The sequence below is a fragment of the Phocoena sinus genome, chromosome 13 (genome assembly GCF_008692025.1).
Source record: "Phocoena sinus isolate mPhoSin1 chromosome 13, mPhoSin1.pri, whole genome shotgun sequence".
In the NCBI taxonomy this organism is placed as follows: Eukaryota; Metazoa; Chordata; class Mammalia; order Artiodactyla; family Phocoenidae; genus Phocoena; species Phocoena sinus.
The window spans coordinates 48,938,124-48,960,723 of NC_045775.1; the positions used below are offsets into that span (position 1 = coordinate 48,938,124).

At 39.1% G+C, this 22,600-nt stretch overlaps 1 protein-coding gene across 3 annotated transcripts in view; it reads left to right on the plus strand.

Moving 5' to 3' along the window:
• Positions 1-3,819: 3,819 nt before the first annotated feature.
• The window catches only part of VRK2 (VRK serine/threonine kinase 2), a 97,450-nt gene continuing 78,669 nt past the window's right edge, over positions 3,820-22,600 (plus strand). For 2 of the 3 annotated variants that reach the window (XM_032652936.1, XM_032652933.1), the window contains exons 1-2: positions 3,820-4,086; positions 6,147-6,287. In XM_032652936.1, the coding sequence (XP_032508827.1) occupies positions 6,152-6,287 (136 nt within the window). In that variant the 5' untranslated portion in view covers positions 3,820-4,086; positions 6,147-6,151. Of the gene's footprint in view, positions 4,569-6,146; positions 6,288-22,600 lie in introns of all 3 variants that reach the window. The other variant, XM_032652935.1, reaches the window with a different exon arrangement.

A 22,600-nucleotide genomic window follows, 5' to 3' on the forward strand; every position in this document is an offset into this window, starting at 1 on the left:
ATTATACAGTATGTACTCTTTTGCATCTTCTCTCCTTCACAAAGCATCATGTTTTTGAGATCCATCCAGGTTGCTGCTTATATCAATAGTTTGTTCCTTTTTATTGCTGAGTGACAGTCCATTGTGTAGGAGATATACTGCATACCACAATCTGTATACCCATTCACTAGTTGATGGGAATTTGAGTTGTTTCCAGTTGTTGACTATTACATAGGAAGTTGTTATAAATGTTCACATACAAGTCGTTGTGTAGATAGAGGTTTACGTTTCTCTTGAGTAAATACTTAGGAACATGAATGCTGGGTCATACGCTAACTATATGTTTAACATTACAAAAAACTGATTAACTGTTTTCCAAAATACCTGTACTATTTTGAATCCCTACTACCAGTGTAAGAGAGTTCCAGTTACTCCACATACTTACTAAAACTGGGTATCTTAGTGCTTTGTGAAGAGCAAAATTTTTAATTTTTATTAAGCTAATTTATCAGTTTCTTCATTTAGGTTTTCAGCTTCCCCCCTGCCACCCCGGGGTACATTCTAATCACACAAATTCAAAGATTACAAAGATTTACCAAATCCAAGATCATAAAATCTTTCTCCCAGGTTTTCTTCCAAAAGTTTTATAGTTTTTAACTCTTGTATTTAGATTTAGGTGTATGATCAATTTCAAGTTAATTTTTATGTGGGGTATAAATTAAGGGTTGAGGTTCTTTTCTTTTTTCCTCTCTTTCTTTCTTTCTTTCTATAATAGATGTGATAGATAGATAGATGATAGATGTTCCAAGTGTTCTAACCTCATTTGTTGAATGTTCTGCAATTTCTAGTGTGTTAGATTTGTACTTTGTTCTATACTCATGGTCACAGATGACTGCAAAAATTCCAGGCATCACATTTGGAATGACATGCAGGAGAGACCATCTCTTCATAGAAGTGTACAGGAAACTTTTATTCATCTTTTATTACCTACACTTCATACATGCTTCCTGTCTAAATCAATCAGTGGAAAGGGGAATGGGACCACCATTATTCATTTATTCTTTTAACAAGAAAATGACATGCTTTCTATATGCATTCTAGGGGCTAGGAGTACAGTAGTGATGAGAAGAGTAAAAAGTGTTGCCTGCTTTTATGGAGCATACAACTTACTGAAGAATACTATTTACCTATTTTCAAAATAAATAAGTAACCGGTATAATATCTTGTTGTACAGTATTAAGCACTGGGAGGGAAAAAGGAAAAGGGACTATGAAGTATTGTGGGTAGGTTGAAAGTTTAGATAGGATAGTTAGGAAAGGGCTCACGGAGTTGACTTTTGCATAGGAGACCTGAAGAAGGTGATAAAGTAGGCCATACAGATATCAGATTGAAGAGTGGTCCGGACAGAATGAAGTGCAATAGTCCTGAGAACAGCAAGGAGGCCGCAGTGGTTGCAGAAAGTAACAGGAAATGGGGGAGGTACAGAAACATGTAGATCACTGTAGGTAAGTCATTCTCAACCAGCAGCAATTTTGGCAAAATTTACAAATTTTGGTGATGTCCGGGGGACATTTTTGGTTGTCACAACCTGTAGTACTACAGAGGCCCAGGGTGTTGATAAATGACCTATAATGCACAGGAGAATCCACTTTTGACTATCCTCCCCTTTGTCAACAAGGAATTATCTGGCCCAAATGTCAGTAGTACCAAGGTTGAAAAACACTGTTTTAGGTCATAGTGAGGACTGGCTGACAATGACTGAATTAGAATGTCACTGAAGAGTTTTGAGCAGAGAAATGATCTAAAGCTTTTAAAAAGATCATGCGGTTGTTTGTTGTGAATAGACTGAAGGGGTAGAAGGGTTAGAAATACGATAGCTTTTAGGACGGTACTACCAGTATCCAGGAAAGACATGGTGGCTTGGACCAGAAAGATAAAGTAGGAGTGGTAGGAAGTGATGGATTCTGGATATATTTTGAAGGCTGAGCTAACAGGATTTACGAACTGCTATGAACTAAATGTTTGTGTCCTCCTAAAATTTGTATGTTGAAACGTAATCCCCAAGGTGATGGTATTTGGAGGCAGGAGCCTTGGGGATATGACTGAGTCATGAACTTGGCCAGACTCAGGACTGTGAGGAATACATCTCTGTTGTTTATAAACCACCTGGTCTGTGGTATGCTATTATAGCAGTGGGAAAGGGCTATGATACTAACATACTAGGTATATATAGGTATGAAACAGAGGAGCCATGTATGACCCCTTAAGAGTAATCTGTTGTGCCTGGTGCTGTTGTTGCATCTTCCCAAAGATAGTAACCTGGGGACTGGGTAGAAACCTGAACCAATTTGGAATGGCACATTTAATGCCCATATAAACGTTTGGGCAGGCAAACAACAGCATCTGTTACGTATATATCTTATAGAAATAAGAATGGATGTTGTTAGATTAGTGAGTGACTATCTTAAAGGGCATGATTATTCTATGTATAGACTATTGAGTTTCTTTAAAAATGCTTTTTTATCCACATGAGAGATTTTTAAAAAGTGTCTTCTCATGCCATCTTTCATTTGGTGACAGTTTGATAGATGTAGGAAGTATTAAAACTCTATTCCATCAAAGTCATTAAAGGATTTTGACCTCCAGTATTTACATCCCAAGCAATTACTGACTTCCCACATAAGATGTTGATGTATTGTTTAAGAATTGCTTTCTGAGCATTTGCTTTGCCTAACCTAAAATATTATAAGCTAACTATGAGTCCTTATTATATGTTAGAAAACTACTTATGTCTTTCACTTAATTATCATCATAATCTTATAACCAATAACCTGACAAACTCTACTTAGGCTTCTTGACCAAACTCTACTTAGACCCCCCTGAACTCTTCCTCAAATAGGCCTTGACTTTTGGACTTCCATGTTCTCTCTATACTGTCCAATTTTAGCAAACATCCTGCTAAGTTTAGCCAGAATCTCTCCATTCTCCATATCGAATCCAGTTCCTCATCCTCCACCACCCCCCCGTGATGTCTGATCACCTTGGCCTGTCTTCAGCAAGAATTCTGTTAGCACCATCTAACCAGAATCCTCTCCTCTCCCCTGATATTTCCTCTTAGTAATTTTCCATCCACTGACCCCCACCCAGGTCCTCGGCTACAAATTGCCGCTTTTCTTTGCTGTATTTGGAATTTAGCATAGCTCTTTCTGCTATTTCCAGAGTTTTGAATAGTCTTCCTTACCATTTTAAGAAATGTCGGAATAATTTTTTCTTTAACAAACCTTCTTAACCTGAATAACTAGAGTTATTTCCATTTCACAGATCAAAAAAAAAAAGAAAAAAAATGAAAGTTTTGTAAAGTAATTACGTTTAGTCAAGATTATCCAACTAGTAAATGGATCTTGAGCCAATATGCCTCTGAGAACTTAAACGCTGTGTTACAGGCCTTCCTGCTCACACAGGCTTCTTGCTCTAGAGGCCTGGCCAGTGTGACTGGCCGCCCGGGTAAATGCTCAGTAAGGACCGGCCTGTTGACTCGGAAACTCTAGGTACCGAGATCATGGTACAAGAGGCCTGAAATTCCTTCTACACAAATGCACACCAAACTGATCTGATGGTGTAGACCCGCCGCCGCCTCTTTGTCTCTGCGTCCCCGAGCGCTTACAGGCCGCCTTAAAGAGAACGCTGGCCGCGGCCTAGACGAGGTTCCGTGGGCCCGGGGCCGCAGTCTCCGCCCAGAGCGAGCTGTGTCGGGCGCGCGCAACGCCGCGGGCCCAGGTGCAAGAAGTTAGTTTGGCCCCTTCCGCGGGCCGCGCCGGCTCCGGGCCCGCCTCCCCGCGGGATTGGAGGCCCGCGGCCCCGCCCGGCCCTGCTAGGCCGGCGGGAGGCGTTTCGCGGTCTGGCGGCGGGGACGCGGAGGGCCTGGTTAACCTCCTCTCGTCCCCGGGTCCTGGGGGTCGCGTCGGGACCCCACACTTCCGCGCCCCGCTCTCCGCCTGCTCGGCCCGCGTGGCGCCCCAGCCCCGGGTGGAGCTGCGGTCGGAGAGAGACGCCGGGGCCTCCCGGCCGCGCCTCAGCCCCGGACGGGCAGCGGTCCCTGCTTTCGCGGTTGGTCCTGACTTTTTTCTAACTCAGTGCGTGAACCTCGCTCCCCTTCAACTCCCGTTCGCCCAGAGGCGGGGCGGAGGAGTGAGGCGGGGAAGGAGATTGGGTTTCTCTTTTTGTCGGTCTAGAGGAAACTTGAGTCGGGAAGTGGGTCTCCAGACGCCGGCGAGCTTCGGGTGTTCGGACCGGCCGGGCGTGGGGGGTGTCTTGGGCCGCCGAGCAGGACAGGCGGGCGGTGGGCCGCGCTGCCCCGCCCCTGCCTCCGCTCTCAACGGTCCTCCGCCATGGCCGCCCCCAAGCCCAGTCTTGGCTCGGGTTCAGGTCTCTGGGTAGTGGAAACTCGTGTTGAGCACTTTTCATCGCAGCCCTGGGAGGGGACCCCAAAGCAGCAGGGACGTCTGTGTCGGTACTGGCCTTGAGAGGAGGCTGGCGCTTCCTCCTGTGAACTTGAACTCCGCATCCATGCCCAGAATACGCATTGTATAGTAAGTCACCTTTCAGGTCTCAAGTTCTGATGCCACAGAGTTGCCCCCAAACTGTGTTTGTCTTCTTTATACTGATTGAGAATTTATGCCCTGCTGAAAAGTTCTTCTCTGTAGACTTTAGGTTTTAAATCAGCAAATAAATGTTGGGCCCCAGTACATAAAGTACTGGTCAGTATATATAAAGTACTGGTTAAAACTTTTCCTGTTTTGGGCATTGTTCATTTAAATTTCTGGCTTCCCTTGTGTTCGCGTTAGGAGGAGGACAGGTGAATATTATTAAAGATTTCTGCTGTGTTCCTTTGCTCTACCTGGGGTGTTGCTGCTGAGTAAAAGGTAGGGCGTTGATTAAAGTTAAGTGAAGCAGGGAAAACCTACTAAAAGGAACAGAAACCTTCTCGTTCCGAAGATGGATAGCGTATACAATGAAAACTTTACTTGATTTCAAAAGCACTCACCAGTTTTAAAAAATTCTTTGGAAATACTTAGAAGATGGCAGTTACTTTCACAGTTAGTTTCAGGCCTATATGCTGTGTGTGTTTTTTCCGAAGAAATTTTCTCTTCCGACTCAAAAATCTCTAGTGAATTTCACTAACCTGTGTACAATTATAATTAATTGGGTAAAGTTGGATGGCTCTGCTATGGAGTACATACTTCTTTTGTTTTGTTAGCGGTACGCGGGCCTCTCACTGTTGTGGCCTCTCCCGTTGCGGAGCACAGGCTCCGGACGCGCAGGCTCAGCGGCCATGGCTCACGGGCCTAGCCGCCCCGCGGCATGTGGGATCTTCCCGGACCGGGGCCCCCAGCATCGGCAGGCGGACTCTCAACCACTGCGCCACCAAGGAAGCCCTGGAGTCCATACTTTTGTTGTTGGCAGTACTGTATTAATCTCTAAGACAGGGCAGTTTTCACTTTGGTGAGGATGTGGAAGGGACAGGATATAGAGGAACAGAAAGAAGCTGAAAGAGTAGTGTGCCAGCCCTAAAACTGCACAGTGGCCTAGTGCTCTGCTTAATGATACGTCCATGAAAACCCAATGCTTTGCTCATTTAACAGATATTTACTGAGTACCTACTCTGTGTCAGTTGCTGGGCTTGGTAATGATGTCCATTGCCGTCGTCCATGTTTTCCCAGTCAAAAGCTGTATTTTCTTTCCTAGTGACTGAAGACCTTCTCATCTTTGACACTTAGCATTCTTAGTGAAAGGAGTATTTTCATATATATGAAATTTATTTTCTCTTTGTAATTGGATATTGTTAACTCATTTCTTAAGGCGTATTCTGCACTGTTAATAGGCATTTTGACCGCCTAACTGAATTTCGGAAATGTTAAGTGAGGTTCAGCAGGTTTGTTTGTTTTTTTAACATCAGTGCCTCCTAGATTTCAATATTGTAATGTTGGTGAATCTCCAATTTGGATAAAATGTGTGGGCTTTCCTAAACCCAGTTGACTCCAGAATCCTAATTTCTGGGAACCTGGGAAAGTGCCCCATAGAAGACATTTTGAGAAATGTATTTTAACTGGAGTTTTCTTAGCTGTTGTTTTTATCTTTAATCACTATCTCACCCCTTCTGCCAACAGAAGTGATGCCACCAAGAAGAAAAGAGAAATACAGACTTCCTGTTCCACTTCCAGAAGGCAAGGTCCTGGATGATGTGGAAGGAAAACAGTGGGTGCTGGGCAAGATGATTGGCTCTGGAGGATTTGGTTTGATATATTTAGGTAAAGTATAAATCACCAAATATTCTGATATATGTGACTATACCTGTGACTTCTTAATAATATTTTGAGAATTGAAACTTTGAAATAAGATATAATCCATAAATGTACTTTTCTAAGTAGTATGAAGATAATGTTTAGTAGAATGTCTGGGTTCAAGACATGACTGACCCCAGTGCTTGTTGTCCATGTTTTTCTGAATGACTCTTAGAAGTCTTTTCAGAGCATAATTACACAGTCTGCCAGACAAAATGTTAATGTTCTTTTTCGAGTGTTTTCCTGGAAACATTGCTTTTTACAGCTCAGAGAATGCAACTGTATGAATACAAACACTTTCCATTTGTGAATCTTAATCATTAATATTTAAGTAGTACAAGGTTCTGGTCATTTCTTAACTAGACCTCACTAGAGAACTGGGCCTTCATACCTCAAGGCATCTATTGCATGGAATGAATTAACTTCTCTCCTGTACATCTGGAATGGTACTAGTTACATGCCATCTTGGGATAATTGGTTTTTTTTGTTTTTTGTTTTTTTTTGCGGTACGCGGGCCTCTCACTGTTGGGGCCTCTCCCATAGCGGAGCACAGGCTCCGGACGCGCAGGCTCAGCAGCCATGGCTCATGGGCCCAGCCGCTCCACGGCATGTGGGATCCTCCCGGACGGGGGCACAAACCCGTGTCCCCTGCATCGGCAGGCGGACTCCCAACCACTGCGCCACCAGGGAAGCCCCTGTTTTTTTTTCTTTTAATTAATTTATTTTATTTACTATTTTTTATTTTTGGTTGCATTGGTTCTTTGTTGCTGTGCACGGCCTTTCTCTAGTTGCGGCGAAGGGGGGCCACTCTTCGTTGCGGTGTGCAGGGTTCTCATTGCTGTGGCTTCTTGTTGTGGAGCATAGGCTCTAGGAGCGCGGGCTTCAGTAGTTGTGGCACTCGGGCTAATAGTTGTGGCTCGCGGGCTCTAGAGCGCAGGCTCAGTAGTTGTGGTGCACGGGCTTAGTTCCTCCGCGGCATGTGGGATCTTCCCAGACCAGGGCTTGAACCCGTGTCCCCTGCATTGGCAGGCAGATTCTTAACCACTGCGCCTCCAGGGAAGCCCCCATCTTAGGATAATTAAGAAATTAGACACTCATTTAGTTTTTGTGTTCTTTGGTACAGGTAAGGAACCTGAGTTGAGTATACTTTTACACTACATTTTAAAATTACACTGACTTTAAAAGGATTATTCAGGGCTACCTTGCATCTGTAGTTTAATGATCAAGAAATATCCATTAGAAGATCAGATTTAATGAATAAGATAAATATTAGTGATTAAAAATATGCCCTTGGGCTTCCCTGGTGGCACAGTGGTTGAGAGTCCGCCTGCGGATGCAGGGCACGCGGATTCGTGCCCCGGTCCGGGAAGATCCCACATGCCGCGGAGCGGCTGGGCCCGTGAGCCATGGCCGCTGAGCCTGCGCGTCTGGGGCCTGTGCTCCGCAATGGGAGAGGCCACAGCAGTGAGAGGCCCGCGTACCGCAAAAAAAAAAAATGCCCTCAAGGAGCAGTTCTTCTAAATATATTGACTCATTATATGTGTGTCTGTAGGAATTTAAGAAGTTGGTAAAAGACCTTCATTGGAGGAATCTTAGGTTCCTCACTAAACATTTCAAAGTGTAGGGAAGGAAGGACTTTCCCTCTACCTTCTTAAGCTGGATACCTGGGTTTATGAAATAAACTGACAACAGGCAGATTAACAGGAGAAAAGGTATACAAATTTATTAATTTTTTTTAATGTTACATGCACAGTAATATCAGGAAAAAAAAGTGAATAAATACCCTAAAACACGGTGAGATTTGAGAGCTTATATACCGTCTTAATAAGGGAAGGGGAGATGGGATACAGGCCAATTAAGGGACAGTAAATGATTTTTAGGAAAGATTAATAGCCCTTAGAAGAGTAGATGTGGGCTATGATAGTTTATAACAAGGTTTGGGAGTGGTGTCAACTTCTCATCTCTTCTGTGATGAGTCAGTCTTTCCTGGTTAATGAAGGGCTCCTGGAGGGAATTTAAAACAATGGAGGTTTTTTTTTTTTTTGGAGGCTCTGTCTTTAGGCAAATAAAGGGAGTTCAGAGGAAGCCTCTCCCTACATTTGCTATTTTTCAAATGCCTTTAGTTCAAAATAATCCTTATGCCAAAGAGGCATATTTTAGGGTGGCATATTCTGCCACCCTTGTCACACAAACATGTTTCATGGATCATGAAGGATAAAGCTTCTCTTCTGATAAAATTAAGATTGTAGTTTTGAACAAATGGATGAAATCCAGTTAATAAATAACTTATTAATCACCTGAGTGTCTAATCTATTGGAAAGATAAGACCAACACAAAATTATTGTATGGGTTAAATAAAGAACAGCTTCCCCATTTAAAGGATTTGAACTTCCTTGAAAAATGCTATGATTCTAAGTACTAGATTGAGTGACACAGACAGCACTGTTCAATAAAAATGTAATACAAGCCATGTATGTAAAGTAAAATTTTCTAGGAGCCACATTAAAAAAAAAGTAAAAAGAAACAAGTGAAATTTAATTAAATAATATGTATTATTAAATACAATATATCTAAAGTATTATAATTCCAACATATTATCAATATTAAAAAAAGGAAATATTTCACTTTTTTAAAGTCTTTAAAATCCAGGATTTGTCTAGTCATATTTCAGGGGCTCAATAGCTACGTATAGGTAGTGGCTACCACATTAGATGGTGCAGATAAAGACCCTGAGAGTACTTGGGATCTACAGAGAATCGAATTCTTTGTAGAGTAAGTGTTGGTTGAGACTCTGAATTAGTGAATTCTCTTGTATGGCAGAGAGTAAGGATCTCTAGTACATTGTCTTGACTCAAGGTCAGAGAAATGGAGTTGAATAAATTATTTCTGATGTGGCTGAGCTATAGCCTTGCATTGCACAGCTTATCAGTTATACTTTCAGTTTTCTAATGTTTGAATTATTTGAGTAATTTCAAAGAACTACAGAAAAGCATTGATTGTGATGATCTTACTTGTCTCTTTTTTAGATGTACATATTATATGTGTTATATGTATTTAAGTTTAAGTGCATGTTTAAACTTAAATTATATGTCTATACACATATACATATATGCGTATACATACTCACTACTTGTGTGGTTCCTGTTGTGAAAAAGGAATTTATTTGCTTAGGCATGTGATTTATTTGTCCCTAGTTAAATACAGAAAAATCTTTGCTTCTTTCAGTCCAAGTACTGCACATATTTTTTTACTTATTTTTTTCTCAGTAAGATTTATTTTGCAACAATTTTCAAGGTTTCATATGTTATGAAATATCCCCTACTATCTGAATTTCAGAACCTGGATCCTGGAAATATAAGCAAGTGCACACGTTGGGGGAAGGACTTTAAAGAAATGTTTAGCTGTTTTGAGGAAAAGTCTCCATACTTCAGAATATATAATAAAGCTGTGTGTTCCAAGTGTTGTTATTGTTCTATCAAAAGTGGCATTCATAAATCATAAAATCAGCTCTTCAGTGAGTTGCCATCAGCAACAACTTCATTAAAATTAGCTTTTACTTATTTTCAAAGCTAAGCAAGTCCATATGAAATTATATCATGTTTTTGCATTTTACCATGGTTCTCATCACTTCCTGTATATAAATGAAGAAGTAGGTAAATTCAGGTTTCCTTTGTGTCCAGCTACATTCTTTTTAAGCATCATATTTGCCAGATATACTCTTTCAGCAGACACTTCATCAGCATTTGTTACCAAAGGCTGAGAAGAAGCTAACCGCTGTGTCTAACTCATTGTGTGTGTACAACTGTCCTCGAGCTTTGAGATCAGTATCCAAGGCCTTTCAGTAGTCAGCAAGAAGAAAAGGGGAAGGGGCAGAAATATTTTATATTTACTCTTGACTTGGAGAAATAATGTGCTTGTAGCATTAATAGAAATAGTAATAAGAAGGAAAAGAAAAGTCTGAATACAAGACAGAGTTCTTTCTTTGTATATGAAAAGAGAGGAGGGGAAAAGGGAGAATGGAAACTGGTTTAGGGGGTGGAAAAAATTGCTATTTTTGGGATCAAATAAGTGAAAAAAATTTATAAAATTTCAGGAGATCAAATAAGTGAAAAAAATTTATAAAATTTCAGGAGAGACTAAGAGTTTAAATTCTACTTTAGTGCTAGGTATAACATAGAACCAAACAAACTAAGGGAGAATTGCACAAATAAAAGCATGGGCTTTGGTGTTAGGCAAATTTGGGTTGAATTCTGACCTGACTAAGCCTTTTGCAAACTTGAGTGACTTTCACCTATCCACGAGTCTTTGTTTCTATTCTGTATGTTAGGGGTAATAATAATAGTGATGATTAAATAAGATAAGGTTTTTAAAGAACTTGGAACTCGATAAGCAGTTCAATCTAATTTATTTATTTATTTAGAATTTCCCATTCTCAGTGATAGTTGAACTCTAAATTCAGTGTCTGGTGCCGCAGGAGATTAGGATGGTGACAAAGACATCTACTGCAGGGTTTTTCCATTTGTCCTGCCATGGACTGTGATGGATTTAGCTACTAAATGTGGTAAAACTAAGAACATAAGAGAATGTCAGTGGAATGACATTTTACTTACCAACCTCTATCTATTTTTCCCACTAAAATTTACAATAGTAGCCATGATGACATAGTGAAAAGTTCTCATTTAAGCTGTCATCTTATATTTCAGATATGAAAGATACCGTGTTTCAGAAATTAGTCAAAAATCTAGAAAAACAGGGCTTCCCTGGTGGTGCAGTGGGTGAGAGTCCGCCTGCCGATGCAGGGGACACGGGTTCGTGCCCCGGTCCAGGAAGATCCCACATGCCGCGGAGCGGCTAGGCCCGTGAGCCATGGCCGCTGAGCCTGTGCATCCGGAGCCTGTGTTCTGCAACGGGAGAGGCCACAACAGTGAGAGGCCTGCGTACCAAAAAAAAAAAAAAAAAAAAAAAAAATCTAGAAAAACAGAATTACAGGTAATAAATTTCAGCCAAATTCTTCATGTACTCATGAAGTCTTCTTATATTAGTACAAATGGAAATGATTTATCTGTGTAAGTTTTAGTTTTTTGATTTTGAGCATAACCATGACAATTTAGCATCTTTGGAATATCAAGCACAGACTAGATGTTCAACGGTTATTTGCCTGAGAGATGGAGATAGATTGGGCTGCTTAATCCACACAAGCCAGTTGCTTTATTCTCTTCCATAATTGTAGATGTTACCCTTAACTCCAGCCTGTAACCTTAGAGGTGTACTCTTAGTCACAAGAAAAACTGAGACAAATTAACTCTCATGATGTCATCTAAAAAAATCTATATATGCTTTACTGACAATAACTCAATAGCATTATCTTTTCTAAATAATATGTTATTATAACTAAAATTAGCCCTCTTGAAGCATTAAGATCAATCATTTTTTCATGGATAAATGTTTAGACTTCAAGTGACTGCCATGCATTTTTTGGGTAATCCTCTCAGATCAGCTCAATTTTTCTCTTTAGAAACAGAAGAAATCTTTTTTTTTTGGGGGGGGTGGTAGGGCAGGGGGAAGAGGATAGGATGACTATGAGTTTTAGAAATTATCGAAGTTTAACACATATTTTATTGATGAAACAGACTTCTATTTATGAAGAAATAGAAAAGGTTATTTATACATGTATGGTTTTTACTTATTGTACTTTCTAGTGAGCTGGAATGGATTGATTTTTAAGGTATGCAGAGTAGTGTTCGGAGGAGCCTAATGATAATGCTAGCAACAAAGTAGAGTTACTGAGACATATATTGCTCATTATATACTGCTGTGTTAAATGTTATTTTGGCAGTGTTTTATAGAGAAGGCCTTGAGATAAGCAGTTAGTCTTATCTGATACAGTGCTTACTAGGAACCACAGTTGTTACTAGGAAATTTTGCAGATGATACTGTGTGGGTGAAAAGAAGAAGGAAATAAATATGAAATAAGGATAACTTGTACTAGAAACTATAGTATATAAGATAAATTAGTTCTCAGATGAAGGTGTAAGAGGTAGTAGGTGATACTATCTCAAGAGAGGAAGAGATCACTTGGGATTTTGTGAGTTTAATAAACTTGATGTACCTCTCACAAGAATATTTAAAGTCCCTAGAAGTTGTATTTTAATTTTGTATGTGCTGTCCATCGGCTATTAATTTTGAGTTTTAATAGAGTGTTCATTTACTTATCAGTTAAGAAATCTAAGTATCTGCAAAAGTTTGGATTCTTTGTATAAAAAGAGAGTGTTCTTCTAAGGCTTACTTAGCCTTTTCTTATCTCTTTCATTTTTGTAAGTGTCTGATCTTCTTTTTAACATATTTTATATTGTGGGTCTTCATTTTCAACATTTTTACTCTCAAACTCTTTTGCCATAAGGGAAGATTTACAAACTGCTCTGTTCTTCAATAATTTATATATTATGTCTCTTTCACTGCACCTGTTACTATCTTATAACTTTACAGTGGTCAAGGTTTTTAAATTTGAAACCTGTTTGCTATAGGGAAATGTCTTCTTCATGAAATGAGTTCACCTCTATTGCCACACAATAAAAAAACTGCCAGCTTTCGGGAGCTTCTGGCTTCCTTATGAAATAAGGATAGACTTTTGCTTCTGAAGTGTTTTAGGGTTTTTTTTTTTTCTTTAGATATGGAAGAAGAGTAGGAAGTATGGTCCTTCTTTTAAGAAACAGGAATATCTATGTTTATAAAATAAATGAAAAGAAAATTAAGAAACTCTAAAGCTCTAAATGGAAGAATTCACTAGAAATTAGCTATTTGGATGATAAAAATTTGTCTACCGTCCACATTTAACAATGATTCAAAGTGTTTGTGGGTCTTATACTGCTTACATAGTTTTGCAGTTAGTGGTCCTTCAGAAAGTTTGTCCCTTATAACTCCATTATGTGAACTGAATACGCTATGCAGTATTCTATGTGAAAGGGTATTTTAGGAGGAAAGACACAAAACTTAGCAATTATTTCAAGAAAATTGTTGAAGATTTCCATTGTTTCTTTTAAAGAGGTGGGCTTCATTTAGTCAGGTAGACTTTTCTTTAACATCTCCAATCAAGTAATACTTGAGGAAAAAGGTTCCGTAGAAAGACATCCATTGAAGGCCAGGAACATCTACAGATGCAATGTGATCTCAGGCAATGAAGCATGTGGCCCTTCATTGGCATTATATGATAACAGGAGGATCTTCTGGCAGAAGAGCTGACTTTTGCTGAGTTCTGCATGCTGCCCCTCCAAACCCATCTTTGATTGGCACCTATGCCCTATTGAAACTGGCATCACACCTTCTGAATGGGCACAGTGCCAGCCTAGCAGATGGATGTGGGCAAAAGCATGCCAGAAACCCAGTATGTGCATCAAGTTTAAGTATCAGGGGCCCAAACTCCCATCCAGGGATATAAAAACTGCAGTCTGTTGAGAGCTTTTTGTGCTTAAGGTTAAAGGACATGCCATTTCTACTCCAGCTTCGAGGTTGATTAATTTCGAAAGTCAAACAGGAGCTCCTGTGGCTGTGTCAGGCAAAATTCTGTCTTTGGTGAATGAGAATTACTACTTCATGTAGGGAAGAGAAAGTATTGTAATGAAGTGTCCAATGAGAGTTAGTCTCCCGCAAGGGCCTCCGGCACTTAAGCAGCATGCATTCAGTGGAGATGAATATTTCTGTTCTCCAGCAGAGCCAGGTGCATTCAAAGCCAGATCTTCAACCTGCTGCAGTAAAGAACCCTAAATTTAGAAAGGGCAGGTAAAGTTTGGAACTCCTTGGTGGCAGCTCTCACCCTGAGCTGATGACACTTCACAAAAGTGTATAAAGGAGATGAAGGAAAAACTAAATAAAAAACCTTCAGATTACTTCAGCCTGAAACAGACAGATCTTTAACAAACCAAGGGAAAAAGTTAAGTCCCTTCTCCTCAATGCAGAAATTCTTCTGAATTTTATATCAATAAAAAGTTAGTTTACCAAAATGTTAGAACCAACTTAATGCATAAGTAACAAAGCTTCCTATTCTAACATTTATTTCATTGCATGTCTATCATGTATATAAACTTCACTTCTTGAATAATGGATTTTGCATAAAATTGAGTTCTAAATATCATATTCCTTATGATCGTCTCACACCAGCTACAGAACTGGGCAAAAAAAAAAAAAAGGGCATCATTCCTTGTGATCACTCTAATCATATCCCCTAAATGCTCTTAAATTTACAGGAATGCCTGTAAGACCAGCTGTGGCCAAGAGACGCTTTTTCATAATCACCTTAATAGCCATTGCTTTTTCTTTTCCACTGTGTAAACTTTATCTATGGAGCAGATTCCATGAGACCATTGTGAATACTTCAACGTATTCAAAACATATAACTGCCACAAATTAAACTACTAAAACTAAAGCTGGTGCATTGTAACTGCCAAGTAAAACTGGCACGTCCCTCTGTCAGACTGCGGGAGAGTATGCCATACAGTCCTCAGAAAACACAATTCATCCAGAAGCACTCTTGTCACTTGCTCTGATATTAAACCAGAGAAAGTGACATTAATTAAAGAAGTGACGTGAGCCAACAAAGGCAATGAAATTCTAAGCTTTGGCTCATGTGCAGACCTTACTCCGACTTGCTCTGCTTAGGTATCGTGGCCATTTCTGAAGAGGAGTGTGGCTACTTCCCTTCTCCTCCTCCTTTCATCTTTCCATTCTGAAACATCATTTTCAAGCAACTAAAATTTCATACCCAGGGTTGCACTAGCCAGTTGGTACACTGGTAGTCAATGCAGGGTTTCCCAAAATAGTCGTGTGGTGGCATGTGATGCATTTACTGCACTTGGTAACTGCATGAGATGAACAACAACTAGAGACAGAAGAGAGTTGTTCTTACAAAAAGGCAAGCAACAGCATAATCGAGTAGGGTACCTAGATTCGGTAGACCGGGAGCTAGGGGAGTCTGTTGCTAGGATCGCTGGTGGAAACGAATGATGGCTGGTAGGCCTTATGAAAATTCTAACATGCTAACGAGCCAGGCAGGGGAGTAGCCACAACTTTTCTCACACTGTCTTTGTTCCTTCCTGTAGTGTGCCCTTTCTCAGTGCTTATCTTGTTTCATATGATTGCCATTTGTATACTGTTCACCGTCCATCAACACTAGATTCTAAACTCCTTGCAGGTATTCTCTCAGAGTGCTTAGACAAGGCCTTGCATACAATAGCTTAAAAAAAAACGATTGGTTAAATTAACTCTAAAACTAGTCTGTTCAGGAAAAATAAGTTTCCCAACAATTAGGTTATCTGAGATGAAATTTTGTTCTCTATATACTATTAACATGCAGCGTGTGTGTAAGGCACTGTCCTTTTAGATTTAGAGACATTGTTTTGTATATTTTGGGGAATTCGAGGGGAAAGAAGTTTCTGTTCATTCTCTTTCCAAGTATGTTTTTTAAATACAAGAAGCCATGTACTTAATCCATAGATTATAGGATTTATTGGGGAAAGTCTACTTTGCTAATGCTTAGTGCAGAGAGAGTTAAAAAAAAGAAAAGGACATTATATTAAGACTAAATAGTTTTGTGTTTAGAATGAAACAATTCTACTGAGTAGCACTTAATTGAAGTAGACCTAACAGCAAGTATAAACTTTTGTGGAGGAAATAGGTGGGGTTTAATGTTAAATGGATTGACTTATAGGCATGTAACATGCATAAGAAATTCACTTTTCAAAGGATATAAAGACAACTTTAACAGAAAATAAATTATTGGAATTTCTTTTAATCCGAGTGAATGAAAGGTTTGATTAAGAGTTTTGTACATAGTCAGAAGCTTTTGTTATAGTTTCTGGGCATGGGTGTTTTATATTTGAGATCAGGAATTTTCTATGTATGTAATTAGTCGTGAGGTTTAATGTACATTTTTCATATCAGGCAGACAATGGCTTCAAAGAGACAGCAGCACTGCAAAGGAGCAAGAAAAGAAGGCCAAAGTTGACATACACAGAGGCAAAACAGTGTAGGAAAAATCAACACGTTTTGCAAAATCAATCATTGAAAATGTGTCAGTGTTCAGGAGACTGTCTTTAATTTGCAATCCAAGTGAAAAAGAGTATTTAAATATGAGAGGCAGTATTATTGAGCCCAGCATGCCTGCTACCACTTGTTTGACTAGCTCAGAATAGAACACTGAGAGGCAAGGGCTCAAAGTTAAATGAACATTTATACATTTTAAAATCAAATGAAAGATTCAGAGTATATTCATGAATTAAAATTTTTTTCAGAACCCTAAATTTAATCAGCTGGAATTACTTTTAAAGTGTCATTCTATTTAACTTTTGGGAATGATGAATTTGCCTTTTAATAGGGATGCTGTATTTTATCATGAAGATGAAACAAACTGTCTTTTGTTAATTATTCCCCAGAGACACTGGCCATTTTTCTCTCCTATGCTTAGTGTGGAGTAAAGGCAGCTTCCCGCAAATTTATATCAAGCAAGAGCAATCAGAAGCTACAACATGTGTGAAAGAGGCTCATGGAGGGCACAGTGTCCATTGTAGGTGTTCTGAGTGCTACCTAATGAAGTTCTTAGAGGTAATGTTACCAAAGCCTCACTATGGAGGCTATGAACATAGGACATAGAACAGTGAAAAGGAATGAAAGCAAGAATCTCCGGTAAAGTGTAGGAGATGAGTCAAGTGTGTCTGGGGCATACTGCTAGGGATGGTTCTTGAAATCTTTTTTAGGAAATCATCATCAACATCATCATCAACTGCTGCTAAAATCTTTTACTTAGTGTGTGCCATGCTCTGTGTTAAATGCTTTATATGCATTATTTCATTTAATCCTCTCAGCAGCTTGTTAAGGGAGTTATTGAGGCTTAAGAATGGTAAGCAATTTGTCTCTATGCTATAGTTTTAATAATTGCCTCCATCTACATTTGAACTCAGGTTTCTTTGCTCTCCTGATTGATGTCCTTTGTCAAAGAACACTTTGAATTTATTACTAGCCAGAGAAAATAGTGGCAAATGACATGCTTGTGACATGCTCATTTCTAAAATAACAGTGAAATATCTAATTGATAGTATTGGCAGCTAATGTAAGAAATATGTTAGTGATGATGCTGATAATGGTGTCATTTTCATTCAGACTGACGACGTGAGGTGTAGATCATCTGTGATACGTTTTTAATATTAAGTTCACAAAATCTTTGAAAGACCATCTGATATTTATAGCAAGTCTAGTGTTAACTAGAAAAAATACATACACTAAAAAATGTACTATACCTAGATCAAACAATATTTTTATGAAAAAAGTAAGAAGAGTCAACAGTGCATACAAACTGATGATAAAGATTTGGTAGGTTTTTCTGCTTTTTAAAAAATGAGTAAATTTATTTAGTTTATAGGGATTTTATGCATTTGTTTTAAGGCTAATAACCAACAGGAAGATCAGAAGAAGCCTCTAAATCCCTATGATACAGTTTTTTGTTTTTTTTTTTTTTTTTTTTTTTTTTGCGTTACGCGGGCCTCTCACTGCTGTGGCCTCTCCCGTTGCGGAGCACAGGCTCTGGACGCGCAGGCTCAGCGACCATGGCTCACGGGCCCAGCCGCTCCGCGGCATATGGGATCTTCCCGGACCGGGGCACGAACCCGTGTCCCCTGCATCGGCAGGCGGACTCTCGACCACTGCGCCACCAGGGAAGGCCCCCTATGATACAGTTTTAATAAGCATCATGTAAAAATATTTTTATAGATATTCTTTTCTTTTCTTTTTTTACATCTTTATTGGGGTATAATTGCTTTACAATGGTGTGTTAGTTTCTGCTTTATAACAAAGTGAATCAGTTATACATATACATATGTTCCCATATTTCTTCCCTCATGCATCTCCCTCCCTCCCACCCTCCCTATCCCACCCCTCTAGGTGGTCACAAACCACCTAGCTGATATCCCTGTGCTATGCGGCTGCTTCCCACTAGCTATCTACTTTACATTTGTTAGTGTATATATGTTCATGCCTCTCTCTTGCTTTGTCACAGCTCACCCTTCCCCCTCCCCATATCCTCAAGTCCGTTCTCCAGTAGGTCTGCGTCTTTATTCCTGTCTTACCCCTATGTCCTTCATGACATTTTTTTTTCTTAAATTCCATATATATGTGTTAGCATACGGTATTTGTCTTTCTCTTTCTGACTTCACTCTGTATGACAGACTCTAGGTCTATCCACCTCATTACAAATAGCTCAATTTTGTTTCTTTTTATGGCTGAGTAATATTCCATTGTATATATGTGCCACATCTTTTTTTTTGTTTTTTAGCACCTTTATTGGGGTATAATTGCTTTACAATGGTGTGTTAGTTTATGCTTTATAACAAAGTGAATCAGTTATACATATACATATGTTCCCATATCTCTTCCCTCTTGCCTCTCCCTCCCTCCCACTCTCCCTATCCCACCCCTCCAGGCGGTCACAAAGCACCAAGCCGATATCCCTGTGCCATGCGGCTGCTTCCCACTAGCTATCTACCTTACGTTTGTCAGTGTGTATATGTCCATGACTCTCTCTTGCCCTGTCACAGCTCACCCTTCCCCCTCCCCATATCCTCAAGTCCGTTCTCCAGTAGGTCTGTATCTTTATTCCCGTCTTACCCCTAAGTTCTTCATGACGTTTTTTTTCTTAAATTCCATATATATGTGTTAGCATACGGTATTTGTCTTTCTCTTTCTGACTTACTTCACTCTGTATGACAGACTCTGGGTCTATCCACCTCATTACAAATAGCTCAATTTCGTTTCTTTTTATGGCTGAATAATATTCCATTGTATATATGTGCCACATCTTCTTTATCCATTCATCCGATGATGGGCACTTAGGTTGTTTCCATCTCTGGGCTATTGTAAATAGAGCTGCAGTGAACATTTTGGTACATGACTCTTTTTGAATTATGTTTTTCTCAGGGTATATGCCCAGTAGTGGGATTGCTGGGTCATATGGTAGTTCTATTTGCAGTTTTTTAAGGCACCTCCGTACTGTTCTCCATAGTGGCTGTACCAATTCACATTCCCACCAGCAGTGCAAAAGTGTTCCCTTTTCTCCACACCCTCTCCAGCATTTATTGTTTCTAGATTTTTTGATGATGGCCATTCTGACTGGTGTGAGATGATATCTCATTGTAGTTTTGATTTACATTTCTCTAATGATTAATGATGTTGAACATTCTTTCATGTGTTTGTTGGCAGTCTGTATATCTTCTTTGGAGAAATGTCTATTTAGGTGTTCTGCCCATTTTTGGACTGGGTTGTTTGTTTTTTTGTTATTGAGCTGCATGAGCTGCTTATAAATTTTGGAGATTAATCCTTTGTCAGTTGCTTCATTTGCAAATATTTTCTCCCATTCTGAGGGTTGTCTTGGTCTTGTTTATGGTTTCCTTTGCTGTGCAAAAGCTTTGAAGTTTGATTAGGTCCCATTTGTTTATTTTTGTTTTTATTTCCATTTCTCTAGGAGGTGGGTCAAAAAGGATCTTGCTGTGATTTATGTCATAGAGTGTTCTGCCTATGTTTTCCTCTAAGAGTTTGATAGTTTCTGGCCTTACATTTAGGTCTTTAATCCATTTTGAGCTTATTTTTGTGTATGGTGCTAGGGAGTGATCTAATCTCATACTTTTACATGTACCTGTCCAGTTTTCCCAGCACTACTTATTGAAGAGGCTGTCCTTTCTCCACTGTACATTCCTGCCTCCTTTATCAAATATAAGGTGACCATAGGTGCGTGGGTTTATCTCTGGGCTTTCTATCCTGTTCCATTGATCTATATTTCTGTTTTTGTGCCAGTACCATACTGTCTTGATTACTGTAGCTTTGTAGTATAGTATGAAGCCAGGGAGCCTGATTCCTCCAGCACCGTTTTTCGTTCTCAAGATTGCTTTGACTATTCGGGGTCTTTTGTGTTTCCATACAAATTGTGAAATTTTTTGTTCTAGTTCTGTGAAAAATGCCAGTGGTAGTTTGATAGGGATTGCACTGAATCTCTAGATTGCTTTGGGTAGTAGAGTCATTTTCACAGTGTTGATTCTTCCAATCCAAGAACATGGTATATCTCTCCATCTATTTCTATCATCTTTAATTTCTTTCATCAGTGTCTTATAATTTTCTGCATACAGGTCTTTTGTCTCCTTAGGTAGGTATATTCCTAGATATTTTATTCTTTTTGGTGCAATGGTAAATGGGAGTGTTTTCTTGATTTCACTTTCAGATTTTTCATCATTAGTGTATAGGAATGCCAGAGATTTCTGTGCATTAATTTTGTATCCTGCTACTTTACCAAATTCATTGATTAGCTCTAGTAGTTTTCTGGTAGCATCTTTAGGATTCTCTATGTATAGTATCATGTCATCTGCAAACAGTGACAGCTTTACTTCTTCTTTTCTGATTTGGATTCCTTTTATTCTCTGATTACTGTGGCTAAAACTTCCAAAACTATGTTGAATGAGAGTGGTGAGAATGGGCAACCTTGTCTTATTCCTGTTCTTGGTGAAAATGCTTTCAGTTTTTCACCATTGAGGACGATTTTGGCTGTGGGTTTGTAATATATGGCCTTTATTATGCTGAGGTCAGTTCCCTCTATGCCTACTTTCTGGAGGGTTTTTATCATAAATGGGTGTTGAATTTGTCAAAAGCTTTCTCTGCATCTATTGAGATGATCATATGGTTTTTCTCCTTCAATTTGTTAATATGGTGTATCACGTTGATTGATTTGCATATATTGAAGAATCCTTGCATTCCTGGAATAAACCCCACTTGATCATGGTGTATGATCCTTTTAATGTGCTGTTGGATTCTGTTTGCTAGTATTTTGTTGAGGGTTTTTGCATCTCTGTTCATCAGTGTTATTGGCCTGTAGTTTTCTTTCTTTGTGACATCCTTGTCTGGTTTTGGTATCAGGGTGATGGTGGCCTCGTAGAATGAGTTTGGGAGTGTTCCTCCCTCTGCTATATTTTGGAAGAGTTTGAGAAGGGTAGGTGTTAGCTCTTCTCTAAATGTTTGATAGAATTCGCATGTGAAGCCAACTGGTCCTGGGCTTGTGTTTGTTGGAAGATTTTTAATCACAGTTTCAATTTCAGTGCTTGTGATTGGTCTGTTCATGTTTTCTATTTCTTCCTGATTCAGTCTTGACAGGTTGTGCATTTCTAAGAATTTGTCTATTTCTTCCAGGTTGTCCATTTTATTGGCATAGAGTTGCTTGTAGTAATCTCTCATGATCTTTTGTATTTCTGCAGTGTCAGTTGTTACTTCTTCTTTTTCATTTCTAATTCTATTGATTTGAGTCTTTTCCCTTTTTTTCTTGATGAGTCTGGCTAATGGTTTATCAATTTTGTTTACCTTCTCAAAGAACCAGCTTTTAGTTTTGTTGATCTTGCTATTGTTTCCTTCATTTCTTTTTCATTTATTTCTGATGTGATTTTTATGATTTCTTTCCTTCTGCTAACTTTGGGGTTTTTTTGTTCTTCTTTCTCTAATTGCTTTAGGTGTAAGGTTAGGTTCTTTATTCGAGATGTTTCCTGTTTCTTAAGGTAGGATTCTATTGCTATAAAATTCCCTCTTAGAACTGCTTTTGCTGCATCCCATAGGTTTTGGGTTGTCGTGTCTCCATTGTCATTTGTTTCTAGGTATTTTTTGATTTCCTCTTTGATTTCTTCAGTGATCACTTTGTTATTAAGTAGTGTATTGTTTAGCCTCCATGTGTTTGTATTTTTTACAGATCTTTCCCTGTAATTGATATCTAGTCTCATAGTGTTGTGGTCGGAAAAGATACTTGATACAATTTCAATTTTCTTAAATTTACCAAGGCTTGATTTGTGAGCCAAGATATGATCTATCCTGGAGAATGTTCCATGAGCACTTGAGAAAAATGTGTATTCTGTTGTTTTTGGATGGAATGTCCTATAAATATCTATTAAGTCCATCTTGTTTAATGTATCATTTAAAGCTTGTGTTTATTTATTTTCATTTTGGATGATCTGTCCATTGGTGAAAGTGGGGTGTTAAAGTCCCCTACCATGAATGTGTTACTGTTGATTTCCCCTTTTATGGCTGTTAGTATTTGCCTTATGTATTGAGGTGCTCCTATGTTGGGTGCATAAATATTTACAATTGTTATATCTTCCTCTTGGATCGATCCCTTGATCATTATGTAGTGTCCTTCTTTGTCTCTTCCAGTAGTCTTTATTTTAAAGTCTCTTTTGTCTGATATGAGAATTGCTACTCCAGCTTTCTTTTGGTTT